At 38.4% G+C, this 26,447-nt stretch overlaps 1 protein-coding gene across 5 annotated transcripts in view; it reads left to right on the top strand.

Moving 5' to 3' along the window:
• mpp7a (membrane palmitoylated protein 7a) overlaps positions 1–26,447 on the top strand; it is a 209,321-nt gene that overhangs the window by 151,893 nt on the left and 30,981 nt on the right. For 3 of the 5 annotated variants that reach the window (XM_007905452.2, XM_007905453.2, XM_042346888.1), the window contains 5 exons: positions 421–617; positions 1,136–1,200; positions 3,278–3,298; positions 3,418–3,429; positions 6,862–6,903. In XM_007905452.2, coding sequence (XP_007903643.1) covers positions 421–617; positions 1,136–1,200; positions 3,278–3,298; positions 3,418–3,429; positions 6,862–6,903 — 337 coding nt within the window. The remainder of the gene's footprint in view (positions 1–420; positions 618–1,135; positions 1,201–3,277; positions 3,299–3,417; positions 3,430–6,861; positions 6,904–26,447) is intronic. The other 2 variants (XM_007905454.2, XM_007905455.2) reach the window with 2 other exon arrangements.

The following is a 26,447-nucleotide window of genomic DNA, read 5'->3' as shown; positions in this document are numbered from 1 at the left end:
ACCAGAGGAGATCATTCCCTCTTAGCAATCTAAATTCTGAAAGCTTTAGATATGATTGTGAAAGATTAGCTCAACTCTGATTCTATGATAAATTGGGGTCCTTACAACTGAAGCACAACCATAATGCATTCAATCTTTTGAACTGAGGAATATTGTTTTATTTGGCCAGTCTTCGGTTTTCTCCTCATGGTCTCTTTTCTCCCTTCTGTATTATTCATGTTGGTTACTAAAGTGTTTTGACAATATTGTGAATATTTTTCTGCTTTGTCCGTCCCCGTCCCCCAAACATCAAAATGAGGATTCAATTGCTTTAGCCTCTTGCTCACTTTCCACAGCGTGCCTACAATAATGCCATGTAAATTGTTCACAATTGGAGGAGCTGTTGTGATCTGACACACAAATGTTTTCTTTTGTTGCCAGATGTTTGTCAGGACCCTGTTTGACTATGATCCTAACGAGGATAAAGCTATTCCATGTAAAGAAGCTGGGCTTTCTTTCAAGAAGGGAGATATCCTTCAGATCGTCAGCCAAGATGATGGAACCTGGTGGCAAGCCAAGCGCGAGTGTGATGCCAATCTGAGAGCAGGTCTAATCCCTTCAAAGCAGTTCCAGGAGAGGTAGCTACTAAATATACAGCCACAACAGTGTCATAATCATGTGGCAGAGCTTTATAAGCATAGTTTTGTGCAAAAATGCAAATTGAAAGAAGATATCTTTGAAAAAGCTTTGTTTTCTGATTGCATTGGTATGAAAACAGCATGTTTGTGTATAATATAATTACTGTGCAAAATCAATGCCAAAATATTTTGGATTTCCTCAAAACTCGAAGTAATGACAGTAAATGATAGCATCAGTGGCATTCCAGTTTGGAAAAGGGTGCATGGAAACAGCACACCACAGTTTGATGTGCAAGGCTTGCTCTTGGTTTCAGATTTTCTGGCTCCACTACCAAAGTCTGAAAACTGAAGGATTTATCCTGTCTGCACATAAATCTATTGCATTGTTTTCTTCAGATTATTTGCAAGATTAAAATGGAAGTATATGTTTTTTTTCCTGTGCTTTTCCCCTCTTCTATTTCACTCGAATTACCTATGGCTCCAATATCAACTTTCTTCTTGTAATTGTCTTTCTGCAGGAGATTTGCACTTAGAAGACCTGTAGCATTTGTTCAACCACAAAGGAATTCCAGTAGACGATCATGTGAGTCAATAACCCATTTGCTAGCCATAGATGTTTTTACTTGAATGTTTCGGTAAATATCTTTAGATAATACAATCCTGGATGTTTCAGTGCAGTCATTTTAGATCTGCTTCTTTGAGTCTTTCCTCCATTTCTCCCATCTTGCAGGCTGCTCACCATTCTGCCAACCAGGGAAGGCTTAATGCTGTTGCCCTTCCAACCTTGCCACACCTTGATTTATCCCAGTGTCGTGCGAGATTTCATATCGGGCAGTGCCCGTGAAGGGGTGAAACCCCAAATTGATGAAAGAAAATTACGACAGTAGGGCCTCTAAAATACTGAGCACCTGGTTGGCAGTGGAATGCTATGCTATGTTGAGTCTTGAGTTGCTTCCTTAACCTTCACCTCTGATAAATGTTGGAAGCTTGTTTGCCTGTGGCTTCATTTCACAGTACGAACATTTGACATGTTCTGAGTTCCATTTTACGACTGCGATTAGTTCAATTGATACAACATTTTAAAATAAGAAAAACTTGCCAGTTTTTAGTCCCTATTAATTTGTCCCATGCTGCCAGAACCAGAATGAATTACAGGAGCTCTGGTTATAGAATTCTCACCTGAGATAGAAATATGGTGGTTATTTGGGGGGAACATCAGTTCAAAGAATTATATTTTTCACTGTAGTTGCCTGAGGAGAAACAGTCACATTACTGCTGCAGTCAAATTCTTTCCAAAGTCTCAGTCTCCCCAACTATTTGGAAAAAAAACAACGATGGCAATTTAATACTAAACATGATGTACTCTTTTTTAAGTGTTTGATTTAAGCAGCTGGACTGCCATGTTCTCAAATATGCATTTTCCATGAATGAATTAAAAGAAGCCCTCTGTACCTTTTGTTACCCTAGACAATTTTGAACATTATTACAGCACCAGAAATGGCTTGTAAACGTACATTATAAGGTCCCTACAAGTTTTGATAGCGTTTAGTTATATTTTTTCATTTTTATTTAACTTCGATTTATGGAATTAAGACCACATGAACAGGAGGAAGTTTTTAACTGCATCCAAATGTTATTCATTTGAACAAGATGTAACCTAGTTTAACCACCAAGTTTTGTCTCAACTGCGGTACCACATTCAGTTGCATTTGAACTTGAACAGAGACAAAAGAAAGAATGCTTTGTGCATGGTACCAATTTTCAAAAGGCCAAAAGTTTAGAAATAATGTAAAGCAGTTATTTGCAAGCAATTTTACATCTTGCAGCAATGAACTTCATCTGTAGTGGGAACTTCTTGCAGGAATTTCTCTTAATCAGTTTACTTAATTAACTTGAGTACTTTAGACATAAAATAATTTAAAAATTAGTACCCTTTCTCTTGAATCTGTGTAAACCAAGAGGAGGAGGCTCAGACCATAAGTGTGATTTAAGGGACTAAATTGTCAGAAAGGCACAAGTCTAAATACAGTGATATAGACTGCGATTCTATTTCCAAAAAGGACATTAACTCTCAAACTATTGATTGTGTAGTGTTCTGCCAGATCTGTTCACAAGATGAGGTACATGATAAACAAACGCTAGTATAATATAAATGCTCCAAATGGAGAAAGTAAAGACAGCTATCCTGACGCCGAACCTATATCTTTATGCAGAAACATTTACTCTTTTATGTTAGTAAAAGCAATGGCCGGGGGTTATAAAAATTATATTGCATTGAAAATTACTTCAGAAAAATATATTATAGGAAAAAAGTGGATTGCATTCCAAGGCCCAACATTTGAGACTCCCAAGTGAATCATTTATTGGCAAACTTAGTATAAATTATCAAAGAAAATTATAGATTTTTGTTTTCTATCCAAATGCAAGGCTGGTATTTTTTTTAAGGAAAGCACTTTCAACCTGGAATGCAAAGACTGTTGAGCTTAACAAACCTTGGAAATGTTCTGTCTATTTGCACGACGTACCCATTTCTGATTGCAAATCCTATCTGTTCCAAGTGAGTTAAGTGGTTTTGAGTGTTCATTTTTTTACCTTGTTGATAGTTATAAAAAGGCAAAAATCTCTGTTTTTTTTCCTCTGTTTTTTTTGGCTGTTCTAAGATGAGGAAACTGTTGAGAGTGGTAGGTTATCTTTCTTTTGCTGTCTTTCATTAAGTGATTTAATCGCAGTAATAATTTTGATCAGTTTCATTTCTAGCCATTTTAATCTTGCGGTTTTTCAATTCCTTTCTGCTTCCCAGAGGAAACTGAAGGTATTTTTGCATTTTCATTTGACTGCAGAACGGAAGCTATTGTCATGTTATGTTAATTCATTTTTGGCAAAACCTAATGTGATGTGAATCTGTTTCAGCAATTGTTTCTTTGCAGTTGTGAGTGAGATGTATAATTCGTTGGTGGTCTCTCAACACTATTTTACAAAGAGAACAGAAACAATTGTGACTTGTAGTCCATTGTTCACAATTGTTTAACGGTTCTGTTTGCAACGTGGGAAGTTTGTGCTGCACTGATATTCACTGAGATTTTCCTGAAAAATGGGCTGAGGTAGAATAATAGCATACAAATATCTGCTGGAATTTCACAGCAAGTGGTGCACTGGATTTCTGCCACCACTGTGTCCAGAGGGAAACACATGTTTTGCATCTCTCGATTGTTGTTCGATAATGCTGTTGTTGCATTGCCAAGAGCCAGTGCCCGCTCTTGGTGTTCTGCTTATATAAATATTGGATGTTTGGCTTCTAATGTGTCATCACAGGACTCGTTCAGAGCATTCAAAACATCCATTCAAAGTTCTTGGGTCGCCCAATGGTCATCCAAGAGCTTTGAGCAGATCTTGGGTGGATCAAGTCCAGTGTGATTCCTCCTCCAGGTGATGTCAAGAGCAGTGCTCCTTATTGATTTGCTCTATGCGTGTCCCTGTTTATATTGGACATTTACGAGTGAATTGCTACCCAAATCATGCCATCAAATGTCATTACAAACACAGTGTAAGTTCATTTGATTTACTGCAGCACATCAGAGTAAGGTTACAAGAACTCTGATCTTTTCGAATAGATGCATAATTGTGACAGCTTGGTGTTCGAGTGACTTTGAAAAGGTTAATTTTTGTCAAATCTGGCAATAATTCAGAGATAAATCTAGGTATACAGGAAAAGGGAGTCTTGGAGACACTCCGAGGACAGAGAATGACTTGAAGGAGGTCAAGGCGGTGAATCTATTTCATCGTTGGCACTGACGCCTGACAATCTTCCCAACAATCACTTACTCAGAAGAAGAGGAGCCTCGTCAAATGTTGCTTCTGTCAGAGCTAGGTTACATTTCCCTTTTTAGCTCATGAAAGTGGCAAGCTGACAATTGAAATACAACATTGTGAGGCTCTCCCGTGGAGGAAGCGGGGATTTAAGATGATGAAAATAGTGACACCTTCCACCTCACTGTCTTGGGCATCAACCTTAACCTGCCATTGGTTGTGTGGAGATTCCTGTCTTTGTGTTCTAACCAGTTGGTGTACATTTTTAGCTCATGTAATGATGCTGAGAAGCTATTAGTGTCTCAGTAATAAAACTACTCAAACATTAGGACAGTTTTTTTTCAAAAATGTTAATTTCTCCATACTCTTAATTTGCAGATTAAGATTCCCCAAAAATAGCCTCCGCTGAAAATTTTTGGGAAACTGCTTAAAAATTGGATTTTATGGGTGGAGAATAGTGTTGTGAATTGGTCTTCATTATGCTTTAAGCTTAAGGGTGTGACGTATTATTCCACCAACAAGCTCAAAATGTGCAATGTGCCATTTCATGAGAACACTCCATTGCATGAGAACACTGTTCCAACACTCCTCAGACGGGAGCTTGCATCATAGTGATGTTCCTTTGCTGTGACGTAATTCACAGCTGGTTACCTACAGGATTGGGATGTTTTCGAACACTGGATTACACACACACATACACACACACACCACAGCTCAAAGCTTATCCTTGCCCAAACACTGTGAACCCAAAACTCTAATCTCTTATTCCCTGCTCTTTTTCTGTAACCATTTCTATTCTTTCTCTTCAAATGTTTATCTAATTTCCTTTGAAATGTATGGTCTCCGTTTGAATTACCAACAACAAATTATATTTGTAGAGCACCTTTCACGTCAGGAGGACGTCCCAAGGCCCAGTGTCAATGTGGCAAGACATTCTATATTCTACCACCTGCCCCTCCCCCACCCCCTGTGAAAATTTTTCCAGCCTCCCTCTTAACTCTTGTAATGTCAATTTTGAGCTTGTTCTCTCTCCTCACAAATTTAATAAGCATTGGGAATATATTCTCAGAATCTTTTTAAGAATTTTGAAGACCTCAAGTCCCCATTCAACATTCTTTTCCCAATAGAAACCAATTAATTGTTCTGAGTCAATCCTTATAAGTATGTCCCTTCACTCCTTGATATCACTCGGGAACCTGTACTTTTCCATTAACTAATTTCCTTTCTGCAATGCTACAACCAGAACTCTGTTCTTATAAGAAACTAAGAAATTAATCCACAACTCAACTGGTCACCAAATCGACTGCAAGTATTGATTGGGAAAGGAAAATGGGGATAAAAATAAAGCAATTTAACAGAAAGCATTCGAGAAATTTCTCTAATTCCATTCGATTCCTTTCTGAATTTTAAATTGAATCATTGATCCTGTCAATCCCGCAAATCAACATTTTGAAATCAGTCGTCATTTTGTTGATTAGAATCTGATTTATCATTCACAAGATTTTATTTTAAACTTTCTTTGTATTTCTTATGTCTTGTGCAGCCACTGCAATCTTCATTCTATTTTAAGTGAACTTTACACCATCATAATGCCAGTATTTCTGTCCTGAGCATATAGCACATCAGTGTGCATCACTATTGAATGCTTTGTAGATTGTCCACCTGGGTGAGGGAGATGGTGAGAGGGGTTTAAATCTTCATAAGTACTGCAAGTATTTACTTCCGACTTGTTTTTGAATGTATGTTTTTCGCCAGTCCTTACAGAATAAATAGCATTTTCAAATTACCTAGTAATTACAACACACATTGCCAGATGTAACAAGATGCCACTTAAAACTTGTCTCGTTCAGTTAAAATGATTCTCTTCCTTTTAAACGATCACAAGGAAATTGTGGTGGGAGGAAAAATAAGCACTGGTGAATAGTGTTCATCGTGTTAACAGCAATAACATTAATTTGAAGTGCAGTTTGTAGCCAACGCCCAATTGTACGGATTGACTTGGCTGGAGGTGGGAGGCAGAGAAAGGGAGAATAATACCTAAATGATGCAGATGACCATAGCTCTTGTGTACAATTAGAATAACATCCTGCACTGCTTTCCACTTAAGTTTTGAAAGCTATTAGAGCTTTCCGAGTTGCCATTTTCACAAAGGCAATTTCTGAGTTATAAACCAAAGCTTGCTCTCAAAATGTATTGGTTTAAAGTAACTTTTTTTGCTATTAACCAAATCATTTGTTAATGCATCTACAGAAATATACAAAGTAGTATTCTATCGCATTTAATGTTGACAGCTGCAAATTCTTGGTTAACCTGAGGAAATTTAGATTACTTTACCTTAGCTTGTTGGCTTGCTTTGTATCTGCATTTGTGGCTGAACCTCTAACTACTCTGCTTCTTTTCCTGGCCTTTATTCTTTGTGCTTATACCCTTCCTCCAGAAGATGCTGAATATGGTGGCGTTATCAACGGACTCTATATAGGTGAGCAAATAGACTTAGAGCAATCTAATCCTTTGTTTCTTGTCTGCTAGTTGTTTCATTTCTTCATTCTCATTTCCTTTCTTGACAGTGGCTCAGAAAAAGATAGATGAGAACCAGACCTTTTTATATGGAAATCTAAATATTGTTGCACCAAATAGCTTTGTTTCCACGTCTTAGAATGGCTGGTTATCTACCTTTAGAGCTTGTGGCAAATTTACTAAATTTCCTTTCAAATTAATTTATTCTCTCATCAACGTGCGCTATAATGTGCCCATACCCATGTGTCACAGTGCTACCTTTAATTATTGAAATCCAATCTTGTGATTGCTTCAAGAATGCTGCTGTGAAAAACAAGTGAAATACAGTGGTGCCCATTTTCTCACTGCTGTTCCTGCAGCTGTTATCAGTGTGAATAATTTGATTGTTTAAATCTGCAACGTAAGTCTGCAAATTGTCTTTCTGTACCTTAGATATAACTACTGATCTTTGATCATAACATAGCTATAGCAATACAATCAGATCCAGTAAAATAATAATAATCCTTGCATTTGATATAGCGCTCACAGAATATCATGTAAAGTTAATTGACTGTATATTTTGTGGACGAAAAGCTACTTGATAATGCACATTTTCAATGTTATACAACTGTTTTATAATTCTTTTGCTTACGTATCATGTAGGCTATGTCACTAATATCGTGATGTAAAGTTGAAAGAACTAGAATTGGTTTGAGCCAGGAAAGTTGGGTTGAATGCATTTGCCTAGACTTGTAAAAACAAAATGCAAAATGCAGCCATCAAGGCAACAAGTTTCACATTGAGGCTTGTATCCTGGGGGGAAAGGAATATCTGAATTTTTTTAGGGGATTTATGTAAATACTGGAGCCTATTGTATGGTAATTGTTGGCAATAGCAGTATTTTCATTATGGAAATTTCATTGCAAACTGATAACAAAAAGATCAATAGTAAGGATATCTGTGTCTAAGGTTGCCTACTCCAGTGGTTTCCAAGCTGAGGCCCATGGACTCGGAGAGAGGGGGGATGACACAAGATTGTTTCCGGGGTTTCGTGGAGCCAGGAGTCACAACGGAGGTGCAAAGGCTACAGAAGTCTAGTTGGACCTCGAAAGCCAGAAGCAGCAGGTTAAGCTAACCGATGAGTTCACTTCATCACAGCTTCAAATGCGCAGGGTGTCTCTGTGACTGGCAAGCATGGCTTATAATAGTTAAGGTATCCTACATTTAAGTGAGTGAAAGAAGCATCTCTGTAAATCAGTGAAATAATTGGCAATTACTTTTTTGCAGAGAGCTGGGATGTATCCTCTGCTGTGATCACTGAGTCAAAGTTAGTCTGATGTATTCCATTCCCTCCACAGAGTCCATTGATACAGGGAATGAGCCTTCTGATTGTAGCGGTCCATCCAGTTACCACTTAACCTGCCAGTGGCTTTTGGGGCTCATGAGAATAACTTGAGACCATAGTTACGCAATATGTCCTTACTGCCTGAAACTCGAGCAGAGCATAAATGGATAAATAAATTGGTCAATAAATCTGAATTCCTGTTACACACCAAAAATGCAGGTGTCTTGATGGTGTTGTGGTATCTGGTACTTCTGAATTAGAAATTATTTGTGATCCAAGTCTCCATTAAATATTGTTCAAGCACTGACTGGTAGGAGAGTTTTAGAATGACTACCTTGAACACCTCTATTGGTGGAATCTTTTATCAACTGCTTCTGCCTGGCTCACTTGGTCGCACTCTCGCCTGAGTCGGAAGGTTGTGGGTTCAAACCATATGTCGGGACTTTGACTCAGTGATCGCTCTGTCATCCATTCCTCAGTTCACCATTATTCACTATTGACAAAAAGATGCAAAAATTGAAAAATAGTTTATAAAAATGTAAAAAAATTCCCATTTCTTTCCCTCTTTCTCTGAAGGGGAGTTCCTTCCCAAGTATCAATCTCCTTGGTATTTTTATAAAGTACTCTGGGATGCTACCCTGCATGAGGGGCACTATATAAATGCAAATTATTGTTTTCATTTTTTTTTACTGCTATCCCAGCTGTTTTTCTCACAAGCGCATTGTGGAGTCCTGTAGCTCAGTGGTTAGAGCACTCGCTTTGCAAGTGAGAGACCTGAGTTCAATTCCAGACAGGGCGAAACCTTGGGCAAGTTTCCTTACTCCACACGCCTAATAATAATCCCTCCAAAAAAAAAAAAAACAATAATTAAATTGGTCATTTTCAATCTACGACTGTTTGTGGGACATTGCTGTGCGCAATTAGCTGCCGCGTTCGCCCACAAATATACAGTCAATTCACTTTACAGTGTGTTCTGTGAAGCGCTTTGGGACGTCCTCCCGACGTGAAAAGCGCTATATCAAATGCAAGGATTATTATTATTATTATTGTCCTCTGGATCTTTGTGTCCTCCTCGCGTCATCGCGTGTTCGTGTGGAGTGGTCTCCTCCCATTTGTTGATGAAATGCTAGGAGAAGACTGATCTATATGTGGAACAAAACTAAATTAACCTATTAAAATTATGCAAGAAATAACTGAAAGCATTACAGTTGAACTTCATGCACTGGATAAAGCACAATGCAGAGATATTGGATTAACCGGGAGAACTGAATGTTCTATTACGGTCATTTGTTCCAGTTTCAGAAGCAATTTAATTTTTTGTTGAAGCTGGATATGAGGATTCATGCATTCGTTGGTGTTTTTGGCTCAATGGTCACAAAGTTTGAGATTTTTAAAAGCAACATTTTGCAGGTATTCTTTCACGTTCTGATGTTTGACAGTGTAAAAGTAACAGTTAAATCACTCTCTTATGGTTAAGAGCTACTATGGCCCCATGTTCTTACTAGAATTACAAGTTGAGTCTCTGAATAAAAGACCACATAAACAGCCGAGATTTGCGGCTGGTATTCTGGCTGTTTGACAGTGGAGCTTGAATGAAATGAGTGGAAATGTTAAGTCCAGTTATTTCCAGAATTTCTTTTTAATTCAGTACCATCCAATAGCAATGTTTTTATAATATCAGTCAGGCGATTCTGTGAAATGGAGCTATAAATTAACAGTTGTCGGTAGTGCAGGGTTCATGTTGACTGCTACCTTTTACTGGAATTGGTCCATAGTGTATCTGTAACATTACAGATACTTGTACCAGTCAGTTGGTGAATGCTCTGATTATATTTAGTTAATCCAATTAATGCAGAAAAGCAAAAGGTCTAAATTTTGGAGTTTATATTGAGGCTTTTAGTATGCAAGAAGAGCTTTCATGGTACAGTATTTTCTGTCAATTTAATTTATGCATTGTTACCTGAAAATAAATTTGTGGAAACATCATTATCATCCACAAAATATACAGTAAATTCATTTTACACTATATTCTGTGAAGCGCTTTGAAATATCCCAACAACGTGGTAAGGCCTGTATCAAATGCAAGGATTATTATCATCAGTTTATAAACCGTGACGAGGTTTCAAGGAATTTTGTTCTCTTGCAGTAAATTGTCAAAATATATTAAGTGTATGCTTCACTGATGTGTTTTGCAATCTGCGGTTTTACGCGTTCACTAGTTTTTGGGAAGGCAATTAAAAGTTTTCAGGTTGATTAAAAATTAGTCAGTGTTTTCAATGTATTATTCTGCCAGCTTTTTTCCTTCATTATTTGCTCTTTCTGTACTCAAGTCATTTTGGCTCCTTTTTCCTTCTGCTGAGGAGAAGTTCTACACATGGTCACTCTTTCTTACCTCCTGCTGAGTGCTTATTACTCACGTGTGAGTGTTGACCTCAAGCTTTAACAGGTTCATCAAATGCATTTTCTGTTCTGTCCCCATCCGACATCGAAATATGCAGTTTCCAGCAGGGGTCTCCTGATAGCAGTCAGGATGTGATTTCATTCTCCTCTTCTTTACCCCCCCACCCCACTCTCTCTCCCCTCCAGCCCCACTCTCCCTCCCTCCCTCTCCCCTCAATCCAGAGAGGGTGGAGTCCAGCAGTTGTGCCTAAACTATAACCATGACTCATATCAGCTAATTTAGCACAGCCCAGGCTTCAGACTTCTGACCCTCTGTTCCACGTGGCTCACAAGTTTGAATCTCTGTCTCTGCTAAGTTTGCTGATAGCAGACATGTCTATAATTCAGGCGCTACTGTTGGTGTCAGCTGCCTAAACACTCTCCACCACATGCCTACCCACCCACCCCCGTTCCCGGGATCAAGGAGGGAAAACTCGGCCAGTGTCCTGCTCTGCTTGGCACTTCATCTTGTAGGCAATTGGGGAACTGGATTTCAGAATTTTAATCATTAAAGTGCTGTGAATTGCATCCTTATGATTAAAGTGAAGGAGGAGCAAAATTCAACATAACCCTCTATGTACAATGCCCCCTATTATAACTTTGTTACAGCGCTGATTTGTTTATCACACAAATAGTATGTGGACCCCATTCTTTCCTTGTGCACACAGCAGCTTATTTGGCTCTCTCACGCTGACTGGTTCCTGCACAAAAAAAAATCAGCAACCTAGATGCTGCCGTCACTTCCTGTACATTGTGGTCACACGCGGGACCCAGAAAATGATGTCGGAAGCGACCCGGAAGTTGTGCTATTATTTGGCAGGGAAATCAAACTGACCAGGTGCATGCAAACACAATGATTTTATGGATCCCAACCTCCGCATTATTAGTTAGCCTCCACTGTATTATGCAAAATGCTTAGAAAACTATGTTGTAATATTATGTAAGTTTGCTATATTTTTTAACCCTTAATTACTCTATATACGTTGTGCAAGGCATACAGGCCACAGAATATCCAGTGCTGATCACTAGGAAACCAAGATTGACCCTGGAGTTGCAGGGCTGACGCTAGTGTTTTTCACTTTCAATTGGTTTCCATTCATTCCAGTCAGATGAGTTACAGCTGATTTCTATAGAACTAAAAACAGGGACAGCGATGGGGGAAAGAGAGTAAATCAGAATTACTGACAACGTCTTGTAATTTAATGATGGCTTGACTTCCACAAAAAATGTTCCACTTGACAAGATCTTTTTTTAAAAAAAGTCTCTTGCATTTGTAAGCACTTCTGTCCTCTGCAGATTTACCTCTGGCTTCAACAATATGTTTAAGTCTTGTCTATTGTGGCACCAACATTGCATGATTTCATGCTATGAGGCACAATTTTCCATGTTTTAGCTGCAATGCTTTCAGCTGTGTCTGCTAACTTAAATTAAAAAATGAAAGTTGTCTCGAAAGTATCCTCTTTGTCTTAATCAACAACAGTCTGGAATGACTTGCACTCATATTTCTACACTTTGGGAGCCCTTCTCCAGAAGACTTTCAAGGACGAATATTTTACCAACAGAGTTGCTTTTTTAAAATTAACCCTTTCACTGACATACAAAGTGACTGCGAGTGAAGTCAAGAGGAGAGTTTCTTTTGGTTTCCGGGGCAAGAGTCCCCTAGATAGAATTGGCATTCACTTTGTGGCTGTTTATGGGATATTGCTTTACACAAATTCGGCTGCCACGTTAGCCTGCAAATACACAGTCACTACACTTCTCCAGTGAACCCTGTGAAATGCTTTCCAACGTCTCGATGGTGTGTTAAGGCGCAATATCAAATGCAAGGATTACTATTCATGTTGTTAATTCTAAGATATTGATGGGAATTTTCGAGCTGTAAGTAGGTGAGAGGAACCTGCAGAACTGTGATCTCAGAGTGACCACCTTCAGCTTCACTCTCCTGTTCTTCTCCTCAGCTCGATCTGTTTGCTTGCCCCTGTGTCCCACCACCAGCAGGCAGGCTTTCAGCTACTATGCACTATTCTCTGGAATTACGTTTCTAAATCTTTCTGTCTAAATCATCCCACAGTCCCTTTGCCTCGCCCCCTCCCTTGACTCCTTCAAAGCCCAACTGTGTCTTCAGTCACCCTGTATCCCCATCCTCCCTGCCCTCCACTAATCCTGATCCCAACCCCAGCTCGGTTGCAAATCCTTGACTGCTCGGCGCCATGGGTCATCTCCCCGACGTGAAAGGCGCTATACAAATGTCATTTGTTCTTGTCTTGACATGGTAAATGAAACTCTTTTGGTATCTAGTTAATTGAATTTAAATGACTGCAGTCGATTCATTATTAATATATTAATGAACTGTATCAAATGCAAGATGTGCAAATTCTCTTGTTTTCCGTGCTTAGAAAGGTTAATTTGTTTGACGATAATGAATATTTAAAAATATTTACAATTGTAAACTCATTGCAGATTAAATTATTTGTAAAATTTGAATTTCTATCCTCACAGTGTTGGTCCAAATAAGTGTTTGCTTGAGGGGCCAGGAACCTGCTTTCTGATAGTGAATATCTAACACTTAGGGGGAAATTCCTGTAAAATTCGCATTTTACAAATTTCACTGAGGGGAAATAGAGATCACTGCTGAAGCTCTGCAAAAACAATTTTAGCCATTGTATTCTGGCATGTCTATCTTTGAAACTGCTCTTCTGCAAGACAACTGTTTGAAGCAACTTAATATATAATAATAATCCTTGCATTTGATATAGCCTTTTTCACATCTTCTAGATGTCTCAAAGCGCTTCACAGAATATACAAGTGAATTTGTAGGCAAAACGCGACAGCCAATTGCACACAGCAGTGTCCCACAAACAGTCGTGGATTGAAGTGACCAAATTTTTTATTTATTTATTTTTTGGCGGATTATTATCAGGCATGTGTAGTAAGGAAACTTGCCCACGGTTTTGCCCTGCTGGGAATCGAACCCAGGTCTCTCACTTGCAAAGCGACTGCTCTAATCACTGAGCTACAGGATTCCAGAACTTGCATGCGTATGTGGAACTCTGTCTGGTTTGGATACAGTTCAGCATGGTGATGGGTTAGAAACTCCGCTGACCAAAAAAAGCTTCCAAAGAGCACAGAACACCATGGGAGTTATTTTGTTTATAACCTTTAAATGTTTTACGAATGATGCAGCACGGAAGGTCCATAATGGTGTTTAGAGCTCCACAGAGCCTCAGCCCTACTATAACCCTCTATTCCATGCTCCTTCATGTATAAATCAAGTTTAGTCTCAAATACATTGATGCTATTTGCTTTACCCACAGCTTCTAGCAGTGATTTCCACATTCTCATCACCCCCTCCGAAATTCCTTGTTAGATCTACCCCACACTTATATTTATGTCACATTACAATGTACTTCCATTTTATTTAAAGAAAGTGAGGCGAAGGGCTGCAACTGCATCTGACATCAGCCTAATGACAATAATGATCCTTGCATTTGCTTTAGCACTTCTCACGTGAGGAGGCTATCTCAAAATACTTCAAAGAATTACCAGTAAAGTGTAGTTACTATATATTTTGATAAAAGCACATCTCAAGATAAAATTATGTAATAGTTTCAATTCTTAAAAGGTTTGGGTTTCAACCAAAGTAACCATTCAAGATAATGTTGTGCCCAGTTTCAATCTGAAATGTAATCAAATAGAAGAAAATAGAACACAACAAAGGTTTTGTTTTTTGTTCTTAAAAAAAACTGCTAGCAGTTTTTATAGGCATAGTGTTTTTACAGATTTGAAAGATTAGCAATGGCTGCCAAAATAAATTTAATAATGCACCTTCAGATCTGAAAGATTATTTTCAGAAGTGATATAATAATAATAATCCTTGCATTTTGACGTCTTCTAGACGTCCCAAAGCGCTTCAAACAATATACTGTAGACTGAATTGACTGTATATTTGTGGGCGAACGTGGCAGCCAATTGCGCACAGCAATGTCCCACAAACAGTCATGGATTGAAAATAACCAATTTATTATTGTTTTTTTTTTTGAAGGGATTATTATTAGGCGTGTGAAGTAAGGAAACTTGCCCAAGGTTTCGCCCTCTGCCTGGAATTGAACTCAGGTCTCTCTCTCACTTGCAAAGCGAGTGCTCTAACCACTGAGCTACAGGACTCCACGATAATTAGGGATTTGATAGTACTGTACTTTTGAAACACAAGGTGGAAGTAGGCCCTAGTTCTACTGCTTCAATAGTATACCTTAACTGCAATATTAGAAGAATATCTCATATGGCACTAAGATGATAATTTTCACACTGTCTTATGGGTTGTGCAAGTGAGATTGCCAGTTTGGTGCAAAATTCTGACCTGTTTTGTGCAGTGGATTCAACCCCGTTAGAAAGCACTTTTACTTGGGATCTTTACAAGAATTTGAGCAGAGACATGAAAGGTGGGTTTGAATCAAGATTAAGACTGTTCTTAAACTACTGCAGCACTGGATCTCAACAGCCAGCCTGAGTTGGCTAGAGAGAGATTCAACAAAACAAATCAGGTAAAGATACCTTTTTTTAAAAAAAAATCTTTAAAAATGTTAAATGTTAACAAATGTCAACAAAAGTTGACAAAAGTATACTAGGAAATCTAAACCATTGTAAAGTATTTTCATGAGCTCATACATACTTTAAGGTTTGGCTTTACAGTCACTGCGATTTTGAGGGACTGTAGATTGACCTAGCTACATCACAGATTTGATTAGATCAGTCTAATGTTCTGCTCACATCTAAAGGAAGAAGTCGTTAATGAGTTCACCTGGTGTCAGACCCTTTACTTAATGACTGCTTGTGGGATGTTGCTGTGCACAAATCACTGCTGTGTTTTTCATACAAACGCACAATCAGTATACATTGCATTAAATCTTGACTGCATTTTATCATCTTTCCCCTCCCCACACATCTGTGGTTCCCAGTTAGCATTATCAAGCACTGTGAGGCATCTTCATGACATGCCACATAAGAGACTTGTAAGCAAAATAGAAGCCCATGGTATTAAAGGAACAGTGGATACAGAACTTGCTGAGAGACAGAAAGCAGAGACTGGTGGTGTTTTTCTGACAGGAGGAAATAATAATAATAATAATAATAATAATCCTTGCATTTGATATAGCGCTTTTCACGTCGGGAGGACGTCCCAAAGCGCTTCACAGAACACACTGTAAAGTGAATTGACTGTATATTTGTGGGCGAACGCGGCAGCCAATTGCGCACAACAATGTCCCACAAACAGTCGTAGATTGAAAATGACCAATTTATTATTGTTTTGTTTTGGAGGGATTATTATTAGGCTCTGTGTGGAGTAAGGAAACTTGCCCAAGGTTTGGCCCTCTGCCTGGAATTGAACTCAGGTCTCTCGCTTGCAAAGCGAGTGCTCTAACCACTGAGCTACAGGACTCCACGTGTGCAATGGTGTTCCCCGTGGGTCACTATTGGCACCATTGTAAATGACCTGGACTTGGATATAGAGAGTACAATTTCCAAGTTTGTAGATGATGATAAGCTAGGAAAAGTAGTAAACAGTGAGGAGGATAGTAGCAGACTGCAAATAAACATAGACAGACTGATAAAATGGGCAGACACGTGACAGATGAAGTTTAATGTGGAGAAATGTAAAGTAATGCATTTTGGGAGGAAGAATGAGGAGAGGCAATATAAGCTGATGGTACAATCTTAAAGGGGGTGAAGGAACAGAGAGACCTGAGGGTTCATATAAATTAATCTTTGAAGGTGGCAGGACAGGCAGATAAAGCTGTTAAAAAAAAGCATGGGAATATTATGTTATAATAATCATTATAGCATTATAATAATTATTATAACATTATAGGCTTTATAAATAGGGGCATAGAATACAAAAGTCAGGAAGTTATGAACCTTTATAAGATAGGCCTCAGCTAGAGTACTGTGTTCACTTTTGGGCACCACACTTGAGGAAGAATGTCAAGGCATTGGAGAGGATGCAAAGGAGATTTACCAGGATGGTACCAGGAATGAGGGACTTCAGTTATCAGCAGAGGCTAGAGAAGCTAGGATTATTCTCCTTGGGGCAGAGAAGGTTAAGAGAAGACTTGATAGAAGTTTTCAAAAGTATGATAGGATGAACCCGAGGGCACTGATTTAAAATCGCTGTTAACAGAAACAGAGGTGAGGAGAAATTTTTTCACACAGCAAGTTGTTCAGTTCTGGAATGCATTGCCTGAAAGAGCGGTGGAAGCCGATTCGATAACAACTTTTAAGAGAGAAGTAGATAATTATTTGGGGAGGACAAGTTTGCAGGGCTATGGGGAGAGAACGGGGGAGTGGGATTGAATTGGATAGTTCTTTTCAAAGAGTCGGCACAGACACGATGTGTCAAATGGCCTCCTGTGCTGTGTAATTCTATGATTTTATGAAAGACACTATATAAATATAAATTTGTATTGTAAATACAAAAAATAAACAATACAATTCTGCTTTGCTTGCACTGATATCCAATCAAAGATAATTTCTGAACTTTTACTTTTACACATCGATTTTCAACTTGGAAACATTTTGAAGCTATTTATTATTCATTATCATCATTGGAATTTTACATTTGTTGCGTTTCTATCATGTTTTCTTTAGACATTACAATGGAAAATAAGCACATTTGGCAGAACCACAACCTTTTTACAGATTTGATCTCTCAGTTGAATACAGTGGTACACTAGTGGACTATAAAGGGATACTTCATAGACTTCAGCGTGACTTTTATTTTTTCAACTGCAACTCATACGTTATGGTCGCCCTTGAGTTGCAAGAAAGCTCATCACATAAAATCGGCACAGTTTGGCAGTCTCGCCAGTTATGCCACATTTAACATTACACTGCTCGTGAGTAGGCTAGAATTGGGTCTGTGGAATGCCTGCTCATACACTGGATAAATTCTGATAGTGGTATTGTATTTGGTAAGCTTGCCGCATTTATAATGCAGATTTTTGTAATATGGGTGTTCTTATTTTGTGTATCAATCTGAGATTAAGAATTATGGCGCTGGCACATTGATTTGAACAGTTCTGAGCATTTTTGCAAACAGTTAACAAATAATAATACTTAAAATATAATATTGACCTTTCACGTTACGAGGACATCTTAAAGTGCATCTCAGGATATTATAATAATACTTGCATATGATAGCATCTTAAAGGGCTTCACAGAATATACTGTAAAGTGAATTGACTGTATGTTTTGTGGGCGAAAAACCCACAATATATAATGTGAAGTATATTAACTGTATTATGTAGGTGAACAGTGCAGTTCATTTTGCTCACAAACATCAATGAATTGAATGGACAATTTAATTTGGGGCTGCATTGACCAAAGCACTGGGAGAAACTCCATTCTCTTTTTGTATAATGCCATGGGATCTTTAATGCCCACCTGAACTGGCAGACGGGACTTAAATTTAACGTGTGAAGGATGGCATCTCCAACGATGCAGCACAATCTTAGCGCTGCACTGAAGTATCAGCCTTGAATATGTGAGTTCAAAGTATTGACATGGGGTTTGAATCCACAAACTGCTGAATCGGAGGAGAGAGCTACCAACTGAACCAGGCCGACGCACAAAGAGAGAATATTCTAGTAATCTAGTGTCTTGCAAATTAGTTCTGCATTTGCTTTAGTATTGTACAGAAGAGTTTTAAGACAACAGAATGGGTTAATGAATTAACATACAAGCATTTTAAAAGGTAGCATTTGTTCAATTCACTTTACAGTGTATTCTGTGAAGCACTTTGAGACGTCTCAAAGGTGTGATTTGGCGCTATATCAAATGGAAGGATTATTATTTATTATTGTTAGGTACTAGCGTACCGCAGTTGTTTCCCCAACCTTATTTTGGGGTTGTTAAGGTGTTTTGGGGGTGCTGAGCCAACACTGAGTGATCACCTACAAGAAAGGCACATTATCCGAGAAGTATAGAAGGAAGACATGAAACCTGTCTCTCAGTTACGAAACGTTGTGCAGTTAGGATTGGAATCTGCACTAGAACAAAATAATTCCTGAAGGTTTTGGGTTAAACAAACAACAAAGAAAAGCATCTTATACACCGCTGATTACTGCTGTGGTTTCCAAGTGGACGTGCAAATGCGATTCTTAGAATCTTTCACAAAATCTCATAAGAATATACAGGGAAGGAATTCCAAGGACTCTGGGACGTTTTATCTATTGTCACTGATTGCAGGAATAATTAATAATAATAATCCTTGCATTTGATATAGCGCCTTGTCATCTTCGAGACGTCTCAAAGCGCTTCACAGAGTATACAATAAAGTGAATTGACTGTATATTTTGTGGGCTAAACACGGCAACCAATTGCACACAGCAGTGTCCCACAAACAGTCGTGGATTGATGTGACCAATTTATTATTATTTTTTTTGAAGGAATTATCATCTCCGGAAAAGCGACTAATCGACTAACAACCGGGTTCCTACTTACTGCTGGGTAAACAGAGGCAATGTTTCGCCCTGCTGGGAATGCAAAGCGAGTGATGCTCTGAGACGCTGCCCGGCGTGAAGAGCGCTATATAAATGCAAGTTGTTGTTGTTGAGTGCTCTAACCACTGAGCTACAGGACTCCACTATTTCTTCCCCATTTTTTTACCTGAGCAAGTCATGAAGTGGTGAATTATGAATTATTTATTTGTTGGGTCTTGGTATTGTGATGGCTCAACACTTTATAACTATAAGAAGATAAGAAATAGGAGCAGGAGTAGGCCATTCAGTATGCAACTCTTGTAAAATCCCAGTAAATCTGTAGTGAGATTGACTTACAATGTGAGATTGGTTAACCAAAGCCAAATTGTAGAACTGTAGTTTAGGTTCAGTTGAACAATTGCTCCTACTGAGTTTGTTTTTTCCAGCATCAGCAGATTATAAGACTAACTCGCTACACAGGGAATTATGTCATCACATTTGAAAGTAAATGCTTTATCCTTTCTTAAATAAGTACAGACTACTGAATTGCCTTATACTGCTGATGTTTCTAAAAGGGGTAGCCTAGACATGTAACACTATCCATAATCCCACTTGATCTCCCAGGACAAAGCTATACATAAAAGTTCCCTAATTCAAATTTTTTTTAGCAAAAGTTAAAGTATAATGTTCTTTCATCCCAAATTTTGCTTTGTTTAGACCCAGCAGCCTTTCTGCCATCGTGAACATTCCTTAACCTTGCACTGCTCTTCTTTCTCCCTCTGCAAGTCGTTGTCTAAGATGAAGGGATCTTTGCAGCAGAAAGAATCATTGAATATTGCAGCTCAGCATTGAGCCATTTAGTCCACTGTGTATTCGCAAGTTATTGCCATATTCACTAACTAATACTGACTGCCTTTCCGGATACTAAATTAAATTGCAGACTTTGTTTCAATCTTTGAACCTGTCAACTTGTTCAATGCTCAAATCTGTAATATAGTTTTGAGATTGGTTTCACGACTCTTGAAGTTACCATTCGAAGGTTCTGTCCTTAGAAAGGCAAATTAATTAATGAACTAAATAAAAAATAAATAATACTCTCATTTGATGTTGTCCTTTAAACATCTTGGGTGCTCCACACAATGACGTGCAATGATTGCTATTGTGTTCCAGTATAACTTAGACATTATATTAGATGTCCGTGGGGACAAGATCCCCCATTATCAGTGGGCAGGCTTTTAGACATTCTACCTCCGCTCTTTGGAACTCCATCCCAGAGTCCCTCTGTCTCGCACCCTCCCTACCTTGTTCAAGGTCCATCTTGAGACCTAACTCCCTCACCTCACTTTTGATATCTTTCCCCAATTGAGGTACCCAACCAGCAGCTTCCAAGCACTTTGAGACGTCTTGCTAACATGAAAGATGCTGCATACGTGTAAATTGCATGGTAGCATAAAATCTTCTAGTGAGGGCACACGTGTCAAAGGGAAAGGAAGAAAACTGACACCAACCAAATCAGGCCATTTTAATCAGGTTTCCTCGGTTCAGACTTTGCCTTCCTGTCTGCTGGAGGATAAGAAGTGATTTTCATAGTATTGGTCACCAAAGTATAAATAAAGTTACTGTAACTCTTATTCTCGTTTATAATCCTCAAAAGAGGCTTGAGCTTGCTCGACAATGGGTCGCTTTCTACTGGTTCCAATCTTTTCCTACCTGCACAAAAAGGTTCAGCAACAGCAATCTGTAAATGGTTAGCCATTCCAAGTTTTCAAGCATCAATGTGCCTAACAACTATAATACATGACATTTTTGTCTTCCAAGCCAAATATTTTGCTGCTGAAAATCCACTGGAAAATTCACTTCCCCTTAAAATTGTAAAATTACATAAATTGTAATCCTCTTCTGTTCTGAATGTGGTAAATGGAACTATGCTGTGAACAGTAACAAAATCCTCCAAGGGCACCAGCAGTTAAAGGGTCTTTTTGGCCACTTGTGTGTGTATATATACAAGTGCAAATTTCCCTATCTGGAATGTTTGCTCTCTCTGGAGGGACACATGCTGCTTACCTAGTTTCAGAAAGTATTAGGTGCAGGCTGGCAAGACCCAAGGCTTGGGGATCCCTGAATGTGGTTGTAGTTTAACCAATTAAAATTGCCTAGCTTGCCATTCAGAAAAAAAAGGCATTAATATTTTTGGTGAATTGATCAGCAGAACCCCTGTGTAAGATAAATTGAAGGGAAATAATGATACAACAAGATGGTAACTTACTGCATTCCCTGTGAAGTGTTCCAAAAAGATAAGCTTCTGTATATGTTGATATTGATGTTCGTTGGTAAGCGTGTACCTTCTAAAGGAGAGGCAACATTGAGTTTGGATGAAATACAACTATATTTTTCCTGTAAGATTAGTTATCAGGACATTGGTGTAATGAAGGAATTTTTGGGCAAGTAATTATTTTGATCAAAAAGCAAAATAAATAACTATGTCAATTCCTAGTTCCATCCTGATGAGCTTCCATTTCAATCAATGCAGTAAGGTCCTCCATAATGTTTTTTGTGCATTATTCATTTATATTTAAGTGCAACTTGTTGTAAATAAGATGTAAAGAGTTTGCCCATCAAATAATAAAAAAAACTTAGTGAAGCGTGCACCTTTAACAAGAAGTGGATAACCTGGGACTCAACTCAAAAACAGACCAAAGTTTAGCTAATTTTCTAATAAAACATTGATAATAATCTTTGCATTTATCACATTCATTGAGATGTCTCAAAGCGCCGCACAAAATATACTGTAAAGTGAATTGAGTGTGTATTTTGTGGGCAAAAAAGTTCTAAGAACCTGCGCAATAATTTAGTCATATGTTTTTGAATACTTTCAGAAGTTATTTGAGCGAGAAATCGCCATCTGGTAATGTTATGATTTTGTTTTTCGATGGACTGCTTTCTGTGGTCACAACACAAGCAATTGTGTGGTTGACTCTTAACCCGCAAGTTTAAGAGTCGAGTCCCAGGTTATTCATTTTCTTGCATTTACATGTATCGCTTGGTGTGAGTAGAGGCAGTTCTAAAACAATCTGCTGGATGTAGTTTCTGTGCCAAAAATAAGGATTTCATCTTGCATCTCCACGGGTGGGGGGAAGCAGCAGAAGAACTAACCTGAACCAAATCAACCCATCTTAATTGTGTCTTTTCTATATTACCACCCACTCCTCCATCCTCCTCATGGGATACATACATGTGACTCCACTGAACAGCAACTCCACGTGCAAATCAATTGGTGATAACTGCAGTAGTCTCATTGTCTATCTCCCTTTTAACCTCCTCCCTGTCCTCTATCCTTAATGAATGGCTTAACTGATAAATAACCCATTTTTAATAGTGAAAAAAGGTAAACAGTTATCACCTTAATTATGGTGCACAAGCATCCCACGTGCTGAGATGCACATGGTTTGGGAAATATTGCCACAATGTGGTTCTCCTCTAAAATGGAGTAGACCACAGGGTGTAACAATATGCCATCCAAAGCACTGGTGTGTTAGACAGGTTTTGTATTGGCAACTCCCAACTTTTAACCACACACAATGGCTAACTTCCCACTATCCCTTTTATACTTGGTGGTTTTCAGTTCATTGGTTCCTTCTCCAATTGGCCCTCACTCTTAAAGGGATATCCCATGTCTTTCCTTCTTCAGTTGTTTCTTTTCTCTTCGCTTTTCAATTAACCTTTGAGGTCATTTTATTGCTCTTTCTGGCAGTTCTTGATTTTTTTTATGCCTCTCCCTGATCTTCCTTTTGTTCTTCCAACCTCTTCCATTCTTTTCTACATCTCCCATGACCTTCTGTAAATTTTTCGGTTTACATCTATTATCCAACTTTAATCTACTCTCCATATCTCCCCTTTTGTCCATCCTTCTGTTCTGATGTCTTTCTGAACCACATTTTCTTCCTCTCTTCAAAACTTCTTTTTTCCCTTTTCATTTCAGTGTTCCTCTCTAGTCCGTTGTCGCTGTAACCTGAGGCTTATTTTTTCTCTCTTTGCTTATCAGTAGGTCTCTTGATCTTCTTGACATCACCATTTGTGCTGCTGACCCTCCATTATTTTCTATTAGCATATTTCCATATTCCAGATTCGCCCAGTGTTTATCTTATTTTGTGTTTTCCATCTTTTACAACTTTTCTTGATACATTATGTATTGCTCTCTCCACCAATCTGTTGCTTTGTGGATATCCTGGGGAAGCTGTCCTGTGCTCCATCCCCCAGCCCCCGTGTTTGTTGCGCACTATCCACTAGGTTATGGGAGTCCATCGCTTGTAGTATTCCATGCTGGGCAAAACATTCTTTGGTTTTATTATTGGCTCTGTAGTCATGGTGTTTAGTTCTGTATATTCACAACATTTTGATGTGTAGTCCATCATTAGGGAATCCTTATCCTTAAAATAGAATAAGCCTGTTCCTACTTTGTCCGTGCCCTGCGTGGGCCCTCATACCAAATGATAAGTTTGTGCTTTTTCAGGTACTGATATCTTGCACATGTCTCAGACTTTTACAATGCAGTCCTCTATCTGACTAATGCCGGGCCAAATACTGCTCTTTTTGCTTTTTCTATTCCCCAGTGTCCTCATGTATGTTCTTCAAGAATCTCTTTTTTAATTCTCATGGGATTACCATTCTATCTCTGAGAGATTATTCCTTTCTGTTGATATATTTCCTGTCTGTAGTCCCAGTACGGTCAAACAATTTCTGGTGCTTTTGCCCTGTTTTTCATGCCATCCGTTTTGCAACATATTTATTGCATTACTAACTCCCAACTCTTTTGTTTGCCTCTCTTTTTTGTCTCATCGCCTTTGCCTTCATTTCCTTCTTGACTGGTAGCTCATCTCAGTGCATCTGTCTGTCCTGGTTTGTATTTAAATTCTATATTGTATTTTTGTAATAGTATTTGCATCCAGTGCAGACTGACTTGTTTCATTGAGTCCTTTTTTAAAAATGAATTATGATCATTTTCTCCTATTATTTAGATGTATTTTCTGTTTTGGATAATGCTTTTGATGCAAATGCTATGGTATCTTCTTGTTTATCGTACTGCTCGTATCCCTGCTTTGCTTGCGTCTACAAATCTTAACTGGTGCGTACATAGAATTTCTTGTTCTTTTGTTTATTAGTTCATCAATGTCATTTATTCCAGCTGGTATTCCTTCTGTACTAATTTCTTTTGAAATACTTCCTGGGCTGACTTTATGCCAAATGACATTCTCTGGAAACAATATCTTCCATACGGTGTTGAAAATGTTGTCACGTAAATGCTATTCTCAGTCAACTTAACCTGCCAATATCCTGATGGACAATCTAGTGGGAAAGAATTTTGCTCTGCATAATAATGCATGTGTATCTTACATAGTAGATACAGCATAAAAGCTCTCTTCTTATGGCTTTGCTTAGCTGTTGTGGGTCTAAACATATCAATGACTGTTTTTTCTATTATCACTAAAGCACTCACCAGCCAGGGTTTTTCTACCTTCTTTATGATCTGATCCTCAGCTCGGGTCCGAAAAACTGATTGTCCAGCCTCTTGACCCATCACCGTCCTCCTGACGTGAAAGGAGCCATACAAATGTAATTTTGTTGTTGTTGTTAAACCATTTCCTTTAAAGTTTTTATAGTCTTTCAACCATTGCTTTCGGGGAAGGCGGTCGGGGGACAAATGAAACTGTACTCTAACGGGCTGTATAATAGGTTTTACTGTTTCCTTTAGCCTTATATCATTAATCCTCTTTTCCCCTCAGAAAACGTTTTTCACCATTTCTTCAAGTTCTAATCTTTTGCTGTCTTCTTTATTCACAATTCTGACTTTAAGCAGTCCCATTATAATTATCTTGAAGGCCAACCAGAGTGTCGGCCTTTCAATATGTAAAATGTTATTTTGTGTAACCTACTTTTCTAGCTCCACTCTGCCAACTGTTTCAATTTTCCCTTTGTTCTAGGCTATCCAGTTTCCTATCTATCTATAGCTGGTTTTCCCAACTTTAGCTATTCTTCCAGCAGCATTTACCTGTGGTTCTTATCTAATTTGCACTGTTTGTATTTTCTTTCTTTAGTGCAGAGATACTACCTTCCCTTCTGTTCCCTTCAAGTTCCTTTATATCAATATAGTACTTGTCTTCCTTTTCACTAACGCTGGATTCCAATTCCCAGCCGTCCACTAGTTCATTGTGCCTTGATCGCACTTGCTCGATCCTTTTGTCTTCCTTTCTTTCGCGTATCATTCTTTCCTCTGATCGCTTGTATTCTTCCATAGATCCTCTCAGGTTCTCGTTGTCTATTTCTGCATTTCCCTGCATTGTGCCCATATTTATTGCAAACATAACATCCTTCCCTCCCGTTGGACATCTCCTTAACAGATGTTCTAATCTGCATTTCTCACATGTGTCACAGTAATTCCAGCTATTCTTTGAAGCAAGTTATCTATTTCCATATCTTATTGTTTCTTTCTCTTTTTCCTTCATATATGTTTGACTTTCCTCCACATTTATTATTTGTATTGCTGTCTGCAATGTAAAATCCTGTTTTAAGAGTTTATTGTGTATTTTGTTGTCTAATTCCAATCACCCTCTGATCCCTAATCATTTCCTCTTTCAGTACTCCCTAATTGATGACTAGCTTAATGATCTGAATACCGCAAAATATTGTATAATCAGCTCTGTAGGCCTTTGTTTTCTTGTACCAAATTTGGTACTGGTCTGTGGTCACATGGTTTTTTTATCCACAACATCGTCACTGCACAATATTCATGATATCATCTAATGGCATTTCCACATCTCTCTCTAAAGTTTCAAAATATTCCCTTGCTGCTACTTCTGCTACATTCAGGAATACAGTAAACACGCACAAGTCTTCTTTATAAATCATATAATGGTCTAAGTTGTACATCCACCTTAGAGCTATTTAGTTTCCTATCAAAACCACTGCTCGTATTTATCATCTCATAATGCTGCTCCCATATCCTCTATTGCTCCCGCACTTACTGGCTTCATTGAATCAAACGTAGCCTTGATTCATTGACTCATGCGCAAAAGAACTTCATTTCCCGCAAATCAATGCTTGTTGGTAAGTGCACATGCGGCGACACATTGAATTACAGGAAACATAGTCTTGACCCATCACCACCTTACAGTCTGCAGTGACAAACTACCACATCCACATGTACCGGCTGCATTGTATTACGCATGCTTATTAATTATTGATTAAATTACATTTTATACAATATATACAAGT

The sequence above is a fragment of the Callorhinchus milii genome, unplaced genomic scaffold, assembly GCF_018977255.1.
Source record: "Callorhinchus milii isolate IMCB2004 unplaced genomic scaffold, IMCB_Cmil_1.0 Scaffold2, whole genome shotgun sequence".
NCBI classification, from domain to species: domain Eukaryota; kingdom Metazoa; phylum Chordata; class Chondrichthyes; order Chimaeriformes; family Callorhinchidae; genus Callorhinchus; species Callorhinchus milii.
The sequence above is the reverse complement of the archived record's forward strand: the minus strand, read 5'-3'. Positions and strand labels throughout refer to the sequence as shown.